An 18,142-nucleotide genomic window follows, 5' to 3' on the forward strand; every position below is an offset into this window, starting at 1 on the left:
CTACTTTGTATCATATTTATTATCAAATAAGTAGCTCTACCTTGTCTCTAAAACTCTACAAACACATTCGCGAGTAATCTTTCGTTCTCTCAAAAGAAAAGGAAAAAGAAAAAAAAAGAAAGAAGATCAATATCTAACGTACAAATTTTCGATCACAGTGTCTGGCGATCTCTATAACGTGAGATCTATGCTTTTCTTTAGGTCCTACTGTCTTTGCATGTTGGTTTTGATAATAATATACATATATCTAGTTATATCATAAAGCTGGGCCAGAGTTGGCCTTGGGCGCCAGCACTTGTCACGTTTCGATACGCGAGAATTAGATAACACTTTCGTAGTGTTACACATTAGCGCTAATGGAAACGGAGTGTACATCACTACATTTAAGGTATCACCGTTGTTGTTACCCGATACCTTGTTTCGTCTCTTGAGAAATGTGTAGTCGATGATCCCCACAAAATTCCTCCCTCCCACCCCGAAATAAGTCCCATCCCCGCCCACCCACGCTTTTACTTTTGCGGCCAATGCTTATCTTTTGTCGTTTTCATTTTGGTTTTAACTCTCTATGTGATCTCCTTCTTTCTTTCTTTCACCGGAAGTCAGCCTTTATTGGCTATCATACTAAAAGGCCCGGCATGCATCATTACTCTCTCCCCGAAAGCACGATGACATACCACGATGATACGGTAACGACAACGATGTTGATGAGAAGAGGCCGTGGTTTCACCCACCCGTCCCATCGTTTCCCATTGTTTCCCGCCCAACCCCATTCGGCCTGCTCCTTTAAGCGGCCTTCTGGAAAGAAATTTAAAATCGTAAAAATGATTTAAAAAATTGTTAACACATTTGCTTTTTATATTCTCCGGATTTTTTTGAAGTATAGAAAAAAAAGTGGCAACGTCGTTTCAACATTCTCAATAAAGTTGTCGTTTGTCTTACCGCTTTTAGGAGCTGTTCAGACCCCGTACATGTTGTGGAGCCGCTCACTAAGCTGTGGCGGAAACTGATCGGAAAATCGTTTCCAATTTTCCTCGCCCACTTGATTTTTGAACGTAAACAGAATCTAAATATACAAAGATAATCAGTAATAAAATTGTTACGTTTTCTGAGAGATGCTTAGAATGTTGAGAGTTCGCCTTCTTTTTGCTCACCTTCTGAAACATCTCTTTTAGATCCTCTTTCGGCGCAGACCAAGACGCCACGGCGTCACAAAAGAAGATGAATTCCGGGACGACACCGGCTGGATTGACAGTAATCATTTGACACATACCCCTGAAGGCAGAATCCTTCTCTTCGTTATCCCTTATGCTTCGCAAAGAAGTGCACCTATTGATAAATATGCAATTTCATTAAATGTCATTCGACTTTTCCATTTGAACAAAAAAATACTTCGATCAGTGAAATACATGGAGACTTTACGATACCGGTTACATCATGATCGCAAAATTATTTTGTTAAATATTATAAAAATACATTAACTTCATCGCAATGATCGAAGTATCTTTCTTTAGATTACATAATATTTACATAGAGATGTATAATAATATGGCTCTGGCAAAAATCGAACAACTATAGCCGTTTTTTCATTCCCATATAAGTCACACATAAATATTTTTTTTTTAAAGTAGCACTAGACGAGGGACGAAACGGCTTATTGTGAGGCCAGTCCACAATGTAACGATTAGCACTCTCATGTGATTCGAGAAATAATTTGTTTTGTAGATTATATAGTAACAGCAATTACATATTTATAAAATATGTATATCAACTTCAAAGCCATTAAATTGAACTGATGTATTTTAATAGATATATTAATTTTGTAAATATACTAATATTAAAATGAATCTGAAATCGCGAAATTTAAGAGCCTATATGTACATACAGCCTATATGTAGGATTTATTTATATAATATATTATTTAATTATTGGGATGTATATATATATGACTGGCGTCATATTTCACTTACTGTCTTATTAAGGCTGGGTTTACATTTGACATTTACATTAACGGCACATTGCGACCGAACAAAGATCAACAAAAGTCAAAATGCTAAATTACCAACATGCATTGCAGTTCAAATTTGTAGAAAAATACCTACACGATAATTCGTACATAATTCGATAATGTACGCGATATTTGCGGATAACTTCTAGAGTGAATAAAGCAAGATACTTGAATAAAGGTGACAAATGTAAACCTATCCTGGTCTTGAATCGGATAAACAGGAGAGCCCATAACACACTTGCATGGTGGCAAAATAAAGATTAGAATTATTTTATATAACGAATTCAAATGTAAGATGTTACTGCGAATACTGCAAAAAACCATTATGCAAGAACTGATTACACCTATAACTCCAGCGTTACATATACTTCTTTTATATAGTTTGTTGATACAGATATTTTGCTCCAATTTAACGCACTGGGGAAAGGATCTCTCTCTCTCTCTCTCTCTCTCTCTTGTTTTTATCCACAGTAGTAGTAACTCATATTCTTGCAGAAGAGTTCTTAGCAGCCCCTGATGCAATTACTCAGGAGAGAATTGGGAATATATAATAATGTATAATAATAAAGTGCTAATAAAAATAGAAGGTAATATAATTAATAGAATATAATATAATAAAGAAATTTACACACCACTGTCGGACAAACTGCTGTAACATGGGGGCGACGTCGTGGGGACACACATAACCTAGGCGACCGATCGTTATGGCTACGGTTTCATTTTCGGTTTCGGTAAGTAGACAAGTGAAGTGTAGTGAAGTGACCGGAAACACAAACAATAAGACAAACTGATAGCGAACCAACGATCAACTCAGGCGAAGAAGAGAATTATATATGCTCTGCTTATGTAACTTTCAATAATTAATAATTCTCAATAATTCAGTTAATTAATAATCAGAATCAAGTAACATTAATAATTAATCCAAGACAGTGAAAACACAGGTGAAACATATGAGATACCGACAATGAAACATAGGTAATACCGTGCTATTGTAGCTGCTGAAACAATAATCGAAATTAGATAGCAGCGTGCGAGCCCGTGTGATTTGTATAATAATAATAATAATAATAATAATAATAATAATAATAATAATAACAATAATAATAATAATAATAAAAACCGATGTACCGCAAATGATTTCGTTCTTTCTCTCTCTCTCTTTTTCTTTCTTTCTTTCTCTCTCTCTCTCCCCCTCTCTCTACTACATGTAAGAAATATATATGTCATTATACAAATAAGAGAATAAATAAGAGGAGTATACAGAACAAAATTTGCATTATGATCTCTTAAAAAGGCCAATTTAAATAATTCAGTTGAAACATAATCTGGGGCTTAGAAGAATATGCAAGCATATAGTATATATATACTGAATTGCAATATGTCTTTTTCATGGCAATACAGCTGTATATGTATACATGTTCAAGCCTACAGGCAGTCGCACACCACTAAATCAAGATTCAAATATACAAATACTAATTATTTAAACCTGTTGATAAAACGTGCAGTCACGATTTATGTATATGATTCATGTCAATTTGCCGAACTGTGTGGGATTTATTGTTGCTCAAAAAATTATTAAAAAAAAAAAAGAAATAAATAAATATATATATATGTATATGCACCTAGAGAGCTGAACGCTATCAGGAATACCCGATTTAGCGTGATTTACGCTAAATGACACTAGGACTAATTTAAATCAAGGGAGACCTTTCATTAAATAATTATCAGAGATACGTTTAACCCGCATAAAATTTTGCACGATTATTAATATATCGTATAGCTGACGATCAGGCGGACATCGAAACTAATCTCTGCGAATGAGAAGTTTCCCAATGTGCGCAGAAAACATACAGTAGTGATGGAGTGTAATTTATATAAGTCGACGCGAAAAAAAAAAGAGCAATATATATATATATATATGGGAATCGACAGATTCTCTTTGTCGGTTAATAAAGTCTCGCTATACATTGCCTTCTATTTGTTCCAAAATATATTCGGTATATTGTATACAGTATCGCTCTAAGAGAAAATTAGATACAGGGAAAGCTTGTGTCTATAACTCACCGGTATTTTCCAACAGTGTTTTTGGTGTGTCTGGTCGATTAATTATTTCAACAAGCTGTGTCAAAATTAATGGGATATATGCGCTTGTGTCAGGTCCTGCAGAAGACAAAGACAAGATAAGTAAATAAATTGCCCACCTCCTTCTTTTTTTTTGCATCCCCATAAAAAATGTAACATTCGATATTTACCAAGTTTTATCGAAATCTCACCAATCGCCCATGTCGCGTTATTACACACCGATATGAATTGTGGGTGCAAGTTTTGTCCAAGTATAGGCATAAACTCCGCTGCTCATAAAGATAAAAAAAAAGTCCATTATATTAACATATATCTCTCTACACAGAAATTCATTTTAAATTATCTAGTTGAAATTGTACTCACGTATACAGGGGAGCACATGTTGGAAGCAAGCTTTTGTGAGATCTCCTAGTAACGCAAAACTGCTCTGTCTCACTTCAGGCATAGTATCCTGCATACACTGATACAACAGTTGCATAACATTACTGTTCATCACTAGACGTTCCATGTGACCGTCCAATCCTTCAGCTAATCCGCTAAGAAGATCTAACGCAACTATCATGAAATCTTTATCAGGTGCTTCAAATTGTTCTGGACTTTGTGTGCTCGCTATATGTTGATTCAACGTTTGTTCGACAAGTGACACACATCGTCTGCAAACAAAATAGAATATGTTATTACATAAATTTATCATAAAATAGATTGTAATTAGAAAATGTGACAATATAAGAAATAGATTTATCAAGATTGTGTCTGTACCTATAGACAGGTTCACAATAAGGTAAGAAGCCCGAACGTAACGCAGTAGCTACCGATGAAAGACACTCCAGTAATGGAAACAAATCTTTATCTTCGTCCTTTAATACATTCCACTTATTAATGAGAGGTGGCATCAAAAGATTGATATAATCCGGTCTATTCAAATGATGACCGACAGAATCGGCGAGAGTGCCGATCGCGTCGTATAATATTAAAAGATTTTTATGTTGATATTTACCTGTAGATAGATAGTTGTTGATCAAAACGACACGTCGTATAAGGTGAACTGAATATACGTTTTTTTATGTTACTTACTGAATGCGAAAACAAGTGTCTCAAGAATAAATCCAAGATAAGGAACCAATTCGGTGCATGCCTCTTCTTCCAAGGTCGCGAAGGCGGAGCATGCCGCCTCTTGAACACGCTTATTACTGTCCAGCACTCTTTTGAGCAATTCCGTCATCAGGGGTTTCAAATGCGTCTCGTGTGGCTGTGCACAAACCCAATGTGCATAACGACTCAGCGTCCAACAAGTTATGGCACGCACAAGAGCCTTCTTGTCACTCAAACAATTAATCAAATAAGGGATGAGCTCCGATAGATGTGGGATCATGCCACTCATGCAACCTGTAATCAATTGTTTGTGCAAATGCATTAAATCACAAATGTTCAAATGTCTAATATCTTTTCACTATTGAAATATTCTAAAAGATTTAAATATGCATAAAATACCTTCAGCAATAGCTCCCAATGCCAAGATACCAGATTCCTTAATTTCCCAAGACTGATGGAAGAGGGTCTCTTTCAGAATTGGTACCAAAACCGGTAAAAGGTCTTCCCGGAAAACATTAGCCAGCATATCCAATGCAGCAGCAGAACATTTCCTCAAGTTCCAATCGCTCAGAGTCGAATCGTCATCACATCCGTCCTCAACGTCTAAATCCTCGTCGTCGCATCCGCCATTTACACCGCCATTCTCGTCAATGTGCTGCCTGCCCATACCATTGGCGTGATGCGAATGATGGGTCTTTGATTTATGAAATCGTGGTCGAATATCTTCCTCTCTGTCTGGTATCATTTCATCCTCCTCTACATCTCCTTTGAGAAGAATTATGTCAATTTCTGAGTATTTCATACCTCTCACCTAAAAATGGAAAAGAAAATATGTAAAAATAATTAAGAAATGAAGAATAATTGTCTTGATAAATAGCTGAGAAAAAACTTACTAAAATAGGTACTAATCGAGTCAAATGTGGCGCGAGTGCTTCTTTACAAATTGGTTGCTCTGCTAGTGATAACCAAAACTCGCAAGCTTCCAATGCTACTCCTTCATCGACATCCTGAGTTCTCATTAACATATATTCTATTATATTGTGCATGTGTGGTATTAGTCTATCCATTCGTACTTCAAGCAGCATCACCAATGCCCTATGCAAAAGATTAAACAGACAGAAAATATTAAAAATAAATTCATATTTTTCTGTCAGTAATGAAAAAAAAAAAGGAAAAAAGAAACAACAAAAATATCATTGCAATATGTTATCAATTACCTGCAGACGTTTTTTCGGACTTCAGAATCATCGTCTGAAGCTAAATGGAAGAGATTCTCCAAAAAGCTATCTATATGAATCATAAGTGCTTGTGTACGTTGAATAATGAATTGATTGACACATGCTATTGCATGAGACCTGATCTTGGGACTCGAATGTCTAAAGAAATTAAGGAACTTTGGAATCAGAACGTTCAGAGGGCGATTTAGTGCATCTGAATCTAATATCTCTGCTGAATCTTCACAAATCTTTTGTAGAGCGCCGAATGCTCCCTCGCAAACGTTATAATCTTGGGAATCCAACATTTGACACAATGCTGGCAATAATTCTGGCCAAGTTGTTAATTCACCTATTCACAGAAATAATTAATGTTTTTTTTTAGACGTCATGTGTGATGTAATATAGAAGTATCTACAAACCTTTTGATGCGACAGTAGTAATCAAAATACCGACGGTCGCACGTATCAGTGGCGATGGGTCTCCGACAGCTGATAGACATTCTTGTTTTATGAAACCTATGACTTCCGGTACAAATTTATGAAAGTAAGTCTTTACATTATTTTTTAGTATCAGCCCACTCAGAGATCTAGTAGGTTCGTCTTAAAAGAGAGAAAAATCATTAGTTTATAATTAGCATGTCTTGGGATAATCATAAATAAAATTTAAAATATCTTGAACAGAAAATTTTATACATACATATATATATTTTTCTTTAATAACATACCTTCCGATGTAAGTTTTGTGAGAACAAAAATCAGATAGTTGTTGAAATCTGGAAATTTGTTTAATTCTTCCAATTTCTACATTAAAGCAGTTAAGTAAAATAACATTAAACATTTGATGACATAAACATTAGAAAGATTCATAGAAAGCATTTACAATTCTCCCAGCTGATCTACTTTTCCAATAAAATATTATTACTGTAATCTGCAATTTCTCTCTCCTATTGTATATGTAAAATATATATATATATATATATATATATATATATATACACATATACAATATCATTCTAGGTTGCAATTCAATATGGTTGCAATCCGAGTAGCGCAAGCGGTTTATTTACCGGCCCGGGCCCGGTGAGAGAAGAGAAGCTTCCCGTTGAAGCTATCGATCAGAGGGACCGCGCGAGCGAGCGAGCAGAAATGCCAGAATCTGCACCGCTCGCGCACAGCCGGGCGTATATACATGTGTCGTTAACATATTTCCAGCTCGCCCTCGACGGGAGGAGACCGGGTGCGCTCGATTTCGTGGCAAGACCCCGCACGGCATTTTGATCGACGGCGTCGGCGGCGAGAGAGCCCTGTGACAGGATGCGAACGACGATCGTTAGCGATCGCGGACTCGCATTCGTAAACGCGTTCGCTCACGCGCGCGAGCGCGCGCGCATACGTGCTTTCTCGAAATGGAACGATTAATTTCGCAAAATTCATATTTATTCCCGGCCCGAAAACGAAATACGCGAGTATCGCTCCGGAAAAATGACGATGACGTGTGAATGGCTGTTTGCGCGCGCGTCCCTTTACATTACCCGCTCGCTCCGGGGCCACGTATGTGCGTGCGGCAACGACACGACACAACACGACACACGACACGACACGACACGACACGACACGACACGACGACGATGACGACGACGACGACGACGACGGCAACGACGACGACGACGACGACGACGACGACGACGACGACGACGACGACGACGACGACGACGACGACGACGACGACGACGACGACGACGACGGCGACGGCGACGACGACGACGACGACGACGACGACGGCGACGACAACGACGACGACGACAGCGGCGGTGGCGACGGGACACGAACCATCACGGGCACAAGATCACTTTGACGAAACGGCAAAAGGATACTTGTTGTACGGCCCGCTGGGTCGCCGTATCCGGGCTCTGCGACTCCTTGAGCAGCGTCAGGATTTGCCTGAGTCCTTCCTCTTGCGGTTGCCACGCCATTTTCATCGTGTTTTTCAACAGCACCACCGTAACGCGCAGCCTGCCTTCTCTGACCTCGCAGATAAACGGAAGCTCCCCACGGCTCCCCTCTCCGTCAACCTCCCCCTCTCGGAGCAGGCGCTCGTCAGGACCGTGGTTGTGCAAGGGGGCGCCACGCCCTTCCTCGATGCGCCTGGGGGCTGCTGGCTGATGCCCGGGGCTCCCCACCCCTCGTGTTGACCCGTTCTCTCGCACGTGTCTGGCCGTTCGAGAAATTCGATAAAAAACCGGATCACGAAATTAGATGCTTACAGTCGTTGGATGTTTGAAGGAATGTTCTTGTACCGCGTGGGAACGATTTGCGCGACTCGATTAACGCGAGCGGGAATCTTTAAACCGAGATTTACGGGCGAGAGTTCCGACTTCCGGTGGTTAAAGGCGCGGGAAAATGAGTCTAACGTTAAAAATGATCGAGCGTCAGCGAGTCTCGCGAATAAAAAATTGGAATTCAATTAAAAAAAAAAAGAAAAAAAAAATAGGGAAGAAAATTCAGTTTTAAAGGAATGTATATTTTCAAATCAAATTTTAATTTTTTTGTCTAATCTAGTATAAATTTCTAAATTCCATTGCGGACAAATAAAACCGAATTGTATCGAATGAAACGCATATTTTATTTGTAAATGTAAAAATTCTATTCAACACATGAAGACGATAAAAATGCAGTGACGATTGCATTTCGACGTGACAAAGATCCAGAGCGTTTTCCAAGACGATCCGATTCCCGGTATGATTAGAATCTAAATACTGTGAAACAGAAATGTGCATTTGTCGCGAAATCGGACGCAGTCAAATACACGTACCATCGAAAAAATGTAATTGAAAAAAAAAAATTTAACGTTTTGGTAATCATTAAAAATAGCTAGAACAGAAGAGAATGAATGCTGCAAAAACTCACTAAATATCTTATATATATATATATACACATATCTCAAATATATTATATATAATGCCGCGTTTTTGTCTTTAGACTTTTACAAAAAGCATTTTTTTTTTCACGGCAAAAATTACTGACGATGTATATAACATGCTTAAAACTAAAAATTAATTTCGCACTTTAATCTCTAAAATTAATTAATTAATCATTATGGTTCCTTACAATTTGTACTGTCGCGTTATTACAAATATTATTTCACACTCAGCTTTGGGGTAACTTTTGAAGTGTCAGTCTTACTGAAGTGATGCTGTCAAACTGATATGATATGATAATAATTATGATAATTGCACACACTCTCATGTTCAAAACTTCTTATGAAACCATTCTTTTTCATTTTTCATGTATTTCAATCTTGATTTTTCGCATTCCTATGAGAAACTGTGCTTTCCTTTAAAAAAAAAGCGCTTTACTTGTTAAGTGAAACTACTATAGCAAGGCCATAGAGTGAAGATATTAATTTATATATAGGCAATATTTTTTTTTTACAGCGTCATCAGGCTTTTCGGACATTTATGAATGTACCATAATTGTGGTTTTCTGTTTGATGTTAATCATGCACACACAATTTTTTCCATCCGTATAAATTATTAATATTATTTTATGTGTATATACACAATGTTTTTCAATGCGTTTCAACAGTTGTAGAAACGATTTGCTTTGTGAAAAAACCTCTACTACAAAAACATTAAATAGTCCATCTATTCACAATATAATTACAGGTGCTACGATAAGTCACGCCAATTGTTGCGTTTATTAACAACGGTAGTTGAAGGCACATGTCAGAAAAAATTTGCGGCTTGTTCTCACTATTGCTTTAAACGATCTCATGAACGTTTTGTAAAGAGGAACATTTGTCTGATTCGATTAATTGTTAAGCGGGTCTTCCATGAACGCGAAATCTGTATAAACACGTGTAGTCCAGCTGCCCGTGATTGCTGTGTATCCTTAATTCTACATATTCATATGGTCGATTGATTGCTGTGTTCTGCATGAATAAATATTAGTAAATAAAAATTTATATATAAAATTACATACGGTAACAAAAATAAAAATTGAAAAATTTGTTCGAGTAAAGGAAATTTACCTTAACTGGAAAATATTGTAAATTATTGTCAGAGTACGTAAATTCGTAATCACCAAACAATACAGGCTCGGGATCATTCTCATTCGTCAATCCCTGTGAAAAAGTATGAGTATATATATAAAAAAAAAAAAAGACATGATTACATAAAAGAGCGAACGCGTTTTTACATACCCAGACATTAAACTTTCTGGGCGCGCTTGACATATTCTCGTTCGATAAGATCAATTTAGGAACGTGCTCGAGAGTGAAGCCGGTTACATAAATGATGCTTCTCAATTGTACCAGGAGGTAGCCGGGAAAATCTTGGAAAGCCCAACAAACACCAGGTTGTATCGGATTCCGTTGTATTACCGTCCGCGGATTATTGCTTTCGTAATACAATGTGAAACCGAATACGGTGAAGGCTCTGGATTTTATGTCGTATCGCTGAGTGCATCGCGTGCTAATGATCTGACCCCCTATGTTGTACAAACACAAGAAACTTATTTTAACTATACACATTTATATTTATATCTGATTTATTAGTGCGATACGATACCTGCCGATTCCAAAGCGTAGTCTACTTGACCCGTTTTGTCCGCGTCATATATTTGCAAAACTTGCTTTGCTATTTTGCGAATCTGTTCATCTGAAACGCCAACATTCGCATTTCCAGCGTCATTATTAACAACTGTTTGACCTATCAAAAAAAGTTTGTAATTTTTAGTATTAATAATGTATATATGTAATTAAAACAAAATCAAGTTTATGCTTTAGTTCGAGACCTTCTTTGTTGTTAGATGCGAGTAAATTCTGACTAATTTTTGCCAGATCTTCTTTTGAAAGTCCAGGAAGATAACTAAATAAAATCTTTTCCACATGCTTTTCTAAATCATGATTTGTGACAGATTCTGCATTGGTGTTGCAACAAGATTTTAATTCCGAATAAAGCTCGCGTAATTTCTCGAATTCATATTTGATAACTTTCAGCTCGTTATACATTACATTGTTCAGTTCACCAACATCCAATTTATTTTCCAAGTTAGCAATCTTGTCCTGGAAACATCACAGAATTCTCGTTTTTCATTTTTTCGAAAGCTCCATAAATATTAATTCTTAAACATTAATGTATATTCTTGAACTTACATGGTATTCTTTCTGAAAATCAGCATCGCTTTGTATTCGATTTTCCAAAACTTGAGTAATATTCATAAGATATTCCTACATAAAATATTAAATAGATGATAAAACAACAAATTACACATATAATTATAAGAAAATATAGATTTATACCATTTGATTTGTCTGTTCGTTTTCGAGAATTCCTATCCTGTTGACCAAATCAGCTTTATTAGTCAAATCTTCTATGTGTATTTCTTTAATTAATTTCTCTTCAATACTTCTACTCTTATGATCGTCCTGTTGTATATCAGGTAATAATTTCTGTGTCGTTGTCTCCGATAGAGTTTTAATGTTAGAAAAAAGGGAAAAACATTGTACTAGGCACCAACCACCTGAAATAAATTTTATATTATCAATAAATTTGATAATTATAAAAATATTATCTCCTTCTCCTGTTACTGTATTGAGCTACAGTGTTCCAATACGAAAATTAGTGCCACATGACTATCCAATTATTCAATATATAATAAATGACATTATAAATGACACTTTAGATGGCACATACACCAATTACACAGTGTAATTGTTCGAAGTGGAACTATTATACAATATTGTAACTGAGAGAAGGATAGACGAAAGAACTCACCGTTTCGATGGCATCGATCGCACGGTTCCAAGTTTTTCAAGCACAACACACTCCGACTTTTTAACACCCAGTAGAGTGATTCTCCCTCTATCCTTCTCTCCCATCACAAAAATTTATTTTCATTTTTAGATTTACATTTCATAAAATGCTTGATTGTGACACTATGACGCTATATCACTCTAACAGATTGTGTTTACAAAAAGACTACTAATTGTACATGAAAAATATTTTATTAAGTATGAACGTGCTCTTTTACAATATATATTATCTAATAATGATTGTTACATCAAAATATTATTATATATCATATCCGTAATATATGTAAGAGAGAAAAAATATTTTATATGTGGTGGTTAACTGAGAAAATAATAAATTTTATTTTATTCAACCATTATTTAATTTGTGTATATGTGTGTGTATATATATATATATATACACATATATATTTAATAATGTATCAGATTCTACAATAGAATTCAATATGTTTTATGCTAGGAAAACATAAAATATATAATAGAATATATAAAGTATATAACAAAAAATGACTGATTCTGATGTAAACTAGAAAATGACCAGCTACAGTGATCTGTTATATTTAAAATATAACAGATATATATATATATATAATATGTATATGTTAGCAACAATATATAGTAACAGTATATAAAAATGACATATCCTAAATATATCTTCACCCACACATAATATTAGTCCATTAGTAAAAATAAAGAAACAATAAAGTGTTAATTGACAGTCAGTATATAAATTATAAGATATTTCATTTTAAATCTCGATTTAAATATACAAAACAAAAATTTTAATTTAAATATACAAACAAAAAAATCATAGAGAAAAAAAATACTTTCAAAATGATATCAGAACATATTACTTTGTATGGCAAACTATATTTGACAAATATAATTTAAAAAAAAAATTGATAATTGCATATGTCATTCATGGAATTAGCAAATTTTATAATTATGTATATGTATAATATGATAGTTGATATAATAACTGTTACATACTGACTTTGTTATGGAGCAAAATAAAAACAAAAACAATGGTTAAATCACACACAAACATTAATTTAACGAAAAAATGGACAAAGAAGCGTCACAATTTTCTTAAAAAACGATTTTTATGTCGTGTCATAAACAACATTATTTACTATTTTGTATATGCTTGATTGAACAAAATATTTCTATATAATATTACTTTGTTATTATTATTTTGCAAAAAAATATAAATATTCAATATATCATCTTTATCCATTTGAATTGTATGTATAGTTAGAATTATATTGTACTATTCTAAACCAATTTTTCAATTAATCACCACTTTATATTCCACCCAATAGGAGGCATTTCAGGCAAAGACACGTTCACACTGGGTAAGAGGTGCATGAAGTAATTTTTAAGTTCGGCAAAGTATTTTATGAATAACTCATAGTAAAAAGATGTTAGGTTGGTAATATAGTTAAAGATGTGATAAGTCGTCTCAGTGACACCAATTTGGACATTGCGCAGAGAGTCCACACAGGTAAAGAAATGTTTCTCTGCGATGTAAGCCCCTGAAACAAAAAGAAGACAAAGGCCAGGATAGGTTTGGACGCCTTTTTGATGCTGTGGTCCCGCGAAACACATTGGTCTGATTATGCTTGAATAATTGGTTTAGATATCATGTGGATCGATGAGAAAATGTAGAGTCTGGAGAGAGATGTTTCTTTTCTTTCTTTTTTTAACTTCCTTAAACAGGAAGATATAAAACCACTCACCGAACAAAAGAAGTAACGGAAGAAGTGTAATCCATAAAATCTTCGGACCTTTTTCCTGCAGCCACTTTCTGACGCCGCTAAATTGACTCAGCAACCAAGTATCGAGTACGAGCATTCTGACAAAAAAGAAGTACGTATTGTGTGTGTAATAATCCAAAGCTTGCCATAATGCACTCCATTTGGATTCTAAATAACAGTCAATGAGATATAATTAGTTAGTAGTGATATTATTTATACTGAGAGTAAAATAATTAAATACAATTATAAAGTACATATTTATATTACTAATTGTAAGTATCAATAATACCATTATAAGAACGATAAGCTTGTGCACCATAATACTGTCTTCTATCCGTTTTGAATTTGAAGAATTCGATGGTTTTCTTAAACCAAACGGTAATAAAGGTTGTAAGATATGTAAACCACTGCACGATCCTCCACCTTTGGTTAGTCCTGACTGATGATGACATCAACGTCTCGTCCAGTTCAGTATCAGAATCAGCTGCATTATACTTTCCAATAAATCTTGAAGGAGTGTTTGACCATGACAAATATCTATTAACATTTCAAAATATTATCTTTTATTCAACAAAAGTTTCGTTTTCATATATATATATATATAAAATATAAATGTACCTTGTTGAAAAATCTGAGAAATATCCAGGTTGTGAATAAATTATTTCCTTGTGACTCTTATACTGTTCTATGTGTGTCTTTTTATACACAGTCGTTTTTGTTGAAGAATTCGGTATATATGATACATTATGATCATCATCAAACTATAAAATTCAAAAAGTAAATTATTTTAAAAGTATATAAAGTTATATATAATGTGTCTGTATTTATGTGTAGGGATACAATATTTAAGGATATTTACCGAATAATTCAGAGAACTTCTCTGCTTAAAATCAACAGTATCCATATCACTAATTCCACTTTCTGTCGTTCTTATTGAAGTTTGACTTAAATTTTGACAACTAACTTGAGGTATGATATTGCTTTCATTGCAATCCGCGTGTATAGACCGCCGCGACATATTGGGCATTGCCAACACACCCGGGGCTATCTCATAACGACATTGCGATGTTTGCGAATACGTATAATCTGTCTTTGGGAAAACACTAAAACATTTGTACAAATAGTTTTATTAGTTATATCCAAACAGAGAATAGATTTTTGTTTTAAGTTGTTTTTATATAAACTAATTTCAAGACACTGATATTACAAATATCAATTCAACCTATTCAATGTGACCCAAAACATATTGTTTACGTACAAAATTAGCCTCTACTGTTTACAAATATATTTTTTCTAAGATTGTATTTTTAAAATAAATATGCATAGTTAAATAAATGTGAACACAAGAAAAATTTATTACATATGTGCATAATTATTATTTATAATATTTTAGTGACTAAATATGAACAAATTCTTCTTTTAAAAAGATAATAGAAAACTAATATAAAAAAGTTTAAGATGTACATACTTCCACCATTCACCAGCCTGTTTGTAAATCTCATAAGCAGATCCTGGTCTACTTGGAGGGTCTTCTCTCTCCCCTTCTTCAGATGAATAATCACTGGTAAGTATCCTGTGTGGCGTAACACTTTTGCGCTTTTGTTCAGCCTTTTGATTAGACACATTCTCCTTACTTTCACTCTGACCATTGACAAATATTTGTCTTTTAGCTTTTTGACGTTCTGACCGTCGTTCAGGCTTCCTTATGGTAACAGTAGAACCTTCAGACTTTGTGCTTTGATTATCTGTTGTACTTTCTGTCACAGATTCTGCTTTATTCTCTTCAATCGTTTCCATACTTTTCTCAAGTGTTTTACTGCTACCACCAGTTCTGTAATTATTGAACAAAAATGCAACATAAAAATATGCTTATTATTTTGTTGCGTCCATGATAAACTTAGGTTCAACTTTACTTACAGCGATCTGGAACCAGATCTTCTGCTACTCGTTACTTCTCCAGGTGTATGAGATCTTTCCCGACTTTTATTTCTGAGATCATAGTGATGCTCTGTCATCTCTGGCTCCGGTAAAGAACGGCTTAGAAGAACCATAGGAGTGTGCGAGCGTGACCTGCTCCTGCTACGCAGCTCATAATGATGCTGCTCGTTCTCCATCTTCCTGTCAAACAGGGAAATATACCCGGGTATTGAACAAATTCGAACAAAACACACCAAGTTCTAACTCAACAGTCCCGCCATAGGCACGACTATGCGGTCAAGAAATAACCGCTTTTAGGAAAGAGACGTGCGAGAATCGTGCTGGCAAGCATATGTCCAATACAGCTAAAAATAGTCCCCTCCCCGAAGGACAGTCGCAATCCTTCTCGCTGGATCCCTATTTCTAGTCTCTCTCTTCTCCCCTCCTTCGCGATCCCGTCCAAAAACTCGCGAAGAGGAGATAACGCGTCCCGCTCTCTCGGCCGCTCTATATCAAGGATTTATCGTCAAACTCCGGTGATGTAAAAATCGCCCGTCGGCTTTATCGTCGCACGCACTACTATCTCTCGATCACGCTATTTTTCTCTCTTCGCGAAAATGTGTCACTTGGACCGCGGATGTCGAGTGCGTCGCTCGTCGAAGAACCGCTCGTCGAGCGTCAATTTATGTAGGCATATATATATACATATACATATATATATATATATATATATATATATATATATAATACATACGCACATCGACGTCTCAGGTCGCGCGAAATAATCTACGCGTTCGTTTACGCTACGCCGCGCGAATATTATCGCTATTTATAGAAAACTTACCGTTTTCGCGCGCGCGACTAACGGGACGCGCGGAATCCTGCGTTGCGCAATATGCGCGCGACCGCGAGACGCGTTTCAATTAAAAACTAACCCTTGCCCCCTCCCCTCTCCTTCACGCCATGATGACCATACAGCTGTCGCGAAACATTCACGGTGTACCGTGTGTGTGTATGTGTGTGTCAGAGTGTGTGTGTATGTGTGTGTGTGTCAGAGTGTGTGTGTATGTGTGTGTGTGTCAGAGTGTGTGTGTGTGTCAGAGTGTGTGTGTCAGAGTGTGTGTGTGTGTGTGTGTGTGTCAGTGTGTATATCCTGTGACTTGTTTGTGTGTATCGATCAGCGCGTGAAGAACGCAGAATGCGCGTGTGCGCGCGCGCGTACATTTATACGGTGATTCATACCCTCATAATTATGTCTGCAAGGGGGGGAGCTTTTGATATATACAGAGGGGAGAAGAAATTATCATATTTGCGTAATCTCTTTTTTTGCTGTATTAATAATCTAAACTGAAGTACGTTTCAGTACAAATGCGTGAACGTCGAGATTGATAGATGACGACTACTGTATTTCGGTTTAAATTTGAACTATGTACAAACTTATATACGATACGCATATATTTTTTATTACTCTATAAAAGTTAACAAGACTATATAAAGCATAGAAAAAACGTAGATTGACAATTATAGATACAAACATGTAATATGTAAATAGAGAAATATAAAATACATACACTACACAATCGTACATGTAAAAGTTTATAATGTCGACAAAGTAAATTCCTACTCATATCTGTTTATCATTAAATGATAAGTGTTTTAAACATTGCAACGGATGGTATTAGAGAGTCATTTTTGATGTTCAAAAATCTGTGAAGAAAATATGAATACATAGAAAAATAATTTTCAATTTGTATACGTCAACTTTTCAATAAATTAATATATATGTATATATATATATATAATATTTAATGTAACAAATATAATGTTTGATTAATTTTTCTGCATTGATTATTTATTGCTTTGCAGCTTATACGGGAGAAGCGACGAGAAAATGTAATTTTTTAAAAATATAAAACATGTAATAATAGAGAGAAACTCTTTTTACAATTTAATACAAAAATTACATCGCGACAATGTAAGTTCTTTTTTTTCTGGAACTAAGCCTTTATTTTGGAAAATAATAAACATCATAATAAAGGAATTAAAAATTGTGAATCAGCTAAGTTAAATTTTGAAATTCATAAATTTGATATATTAAGTGAAACACTTTTTAGTCTTTTAAAAATATAAATTTAATGAAAATATAAAATTGTTTATATAATAAATTTTCATATCAAAATTTACCATGTAAAATTGTTATTTTTATGAATAATTTTTGTAGTTGTCATAAAATTTTCGTGATATAGTCATTATAAAAAAAA

General features: G+C 35.1%; 2 protein-coding genes across 3 annotated transcripts; both read right to left on the reverse strand.

The window, feature by feature from the left end:
• Positions 1-486: 486 nt before the first annotated feature.
• Tnpo (transportin 1) lies at positions 487-8,479 on the reverse strand. 2 transcript variants are annotated; one of them, XM_072911584.1, is made up of 15 exons: positions 8,270-8,479; positions 7,121-7,196; positions 6,816-6,995; positions 6,397-6,745; positions 6,073-6,274; positions 5,579-5,990; positions 5,162-5,473; positions 4,847-5,084; positions 4,451-4,740; positions 4,258-4,356; positions 4,070-4,165; positions 2,638-2,713; positions 1,152-1,326; positions 940-1,063; positions 487-795 (listed from the first exon to the last, which is right to left on the reverse strand). In XM_072911584.1, exons 1-14 carry the CDS (start codon positions 8,372-8,374, stop codon positions 956-958), a joined length of 2,718 nt encoding a protein of 905 aa, XP_072767685.1. In that variant the 5' UTR covers positions 8,375-8,479; the 3' UTR covers positions 487-795; positions 940-955. The 2 variants fall into 2 exon arrangements, with proteins under 2 accessions (XP_072767685.1, XP_072767684.1); XM_072911583.1 differs by having other exon boundaries at positions 487-792; positions 8,270-8,450.
• Positions 8,480-8,994: 515 nt separating this feature from the next.
• On the reverse strand, positions 8,995-16,863 carry LOC140676485 (uncharacterized). The gene is made up of 14 exons (XM_072911586.1): positions 16,726-16,863; positions 15,882-16,082; positions 15,433-15,795; positions 14,824-15,067; positions 14,583-14,725; positions 14,254-14,501; positions 13,947-14,132; positions 11,698-11,918; positions 11,551-11,625; positions 11,190-11,460; positions 10,964-11,104; positions 10,597-10,883; positions 10,426-10,518; positions 8,995-10,326 (listed from the first exon to the last, which is right to left on the reverse strand). Exons 2-14 carry the CDS (start codon positions 16,076-16,078, stop codon positions 10,213-10,215), a joined length of 2,583 nt encoding a protein of 860 aa, XP_072767687.1. The 5' UTR covers positions 16,079-16,082; positions 16,726-16,863; the 3' UTR covers positions 8,995-10,212.
• Positions 16,864-18,142: the final 1,279 nt, after the last annotated feature.

The sequence above is a fragment of the Anoplolepis gracilipes genome, chromosome 2, assembly GCF_047496725.1.
Source record: "Anoplolepis gracilipes chromosome 2, ASM4749672v1, whole genome shotgun sequence".
Lineage (NCBI taxonomy): Eukaryota > Metazoa > Arthropoda > Insecta > Hymenoptera > Formicidae > Anoplolepis > Anoplolepis gracilipes.

Bases quoted from the DNA above. Each gene is read 5' to 3' on its own strand.
- Tnpo (XM_072911584.1), bottom strand. From the start codon at position 8,374: ATGAAAATGGCGTGGCAACCGCAAGAGGAAGGACTCAGGCAAATCCTG. The intron at 5,474-5,578 runs GTATTTTATGCA...AATTGATTACAG, and splicing joins ATTGGGAGCTATTGCTGAAG to GTTGCATGAGTGGCATGATC. The intron at 1,327-2,637 runs GTGTGTAAATTT...ATTTATCAATAG, and splicing joins CAGCAGTTTGTCCGACAGTG to GTGCACTTCTTTGCGAAGCA.
- LOC140676485 (XM_072911586.1), bottom strand. From the start codon at position 16,078: ATGGAGAACGAGCAGCATCATTATGAGCTGCGTAGCAGGAGCAGGTCA. The intron at 14,726-14,823 runs GTAAATATCCTT...TGAATTTTATAG, and splicing joins GAAGTTCTCTGAATTATTCG to TTTGATGATGATCATAATGT. The intron at 11,105-11,189 runs GTCTCGAACTAA...TTTTTTTGATAG, and splicing joins CGCATCTAACAACAAAGAAG to GTCAAACAGTTGTTAATAAT.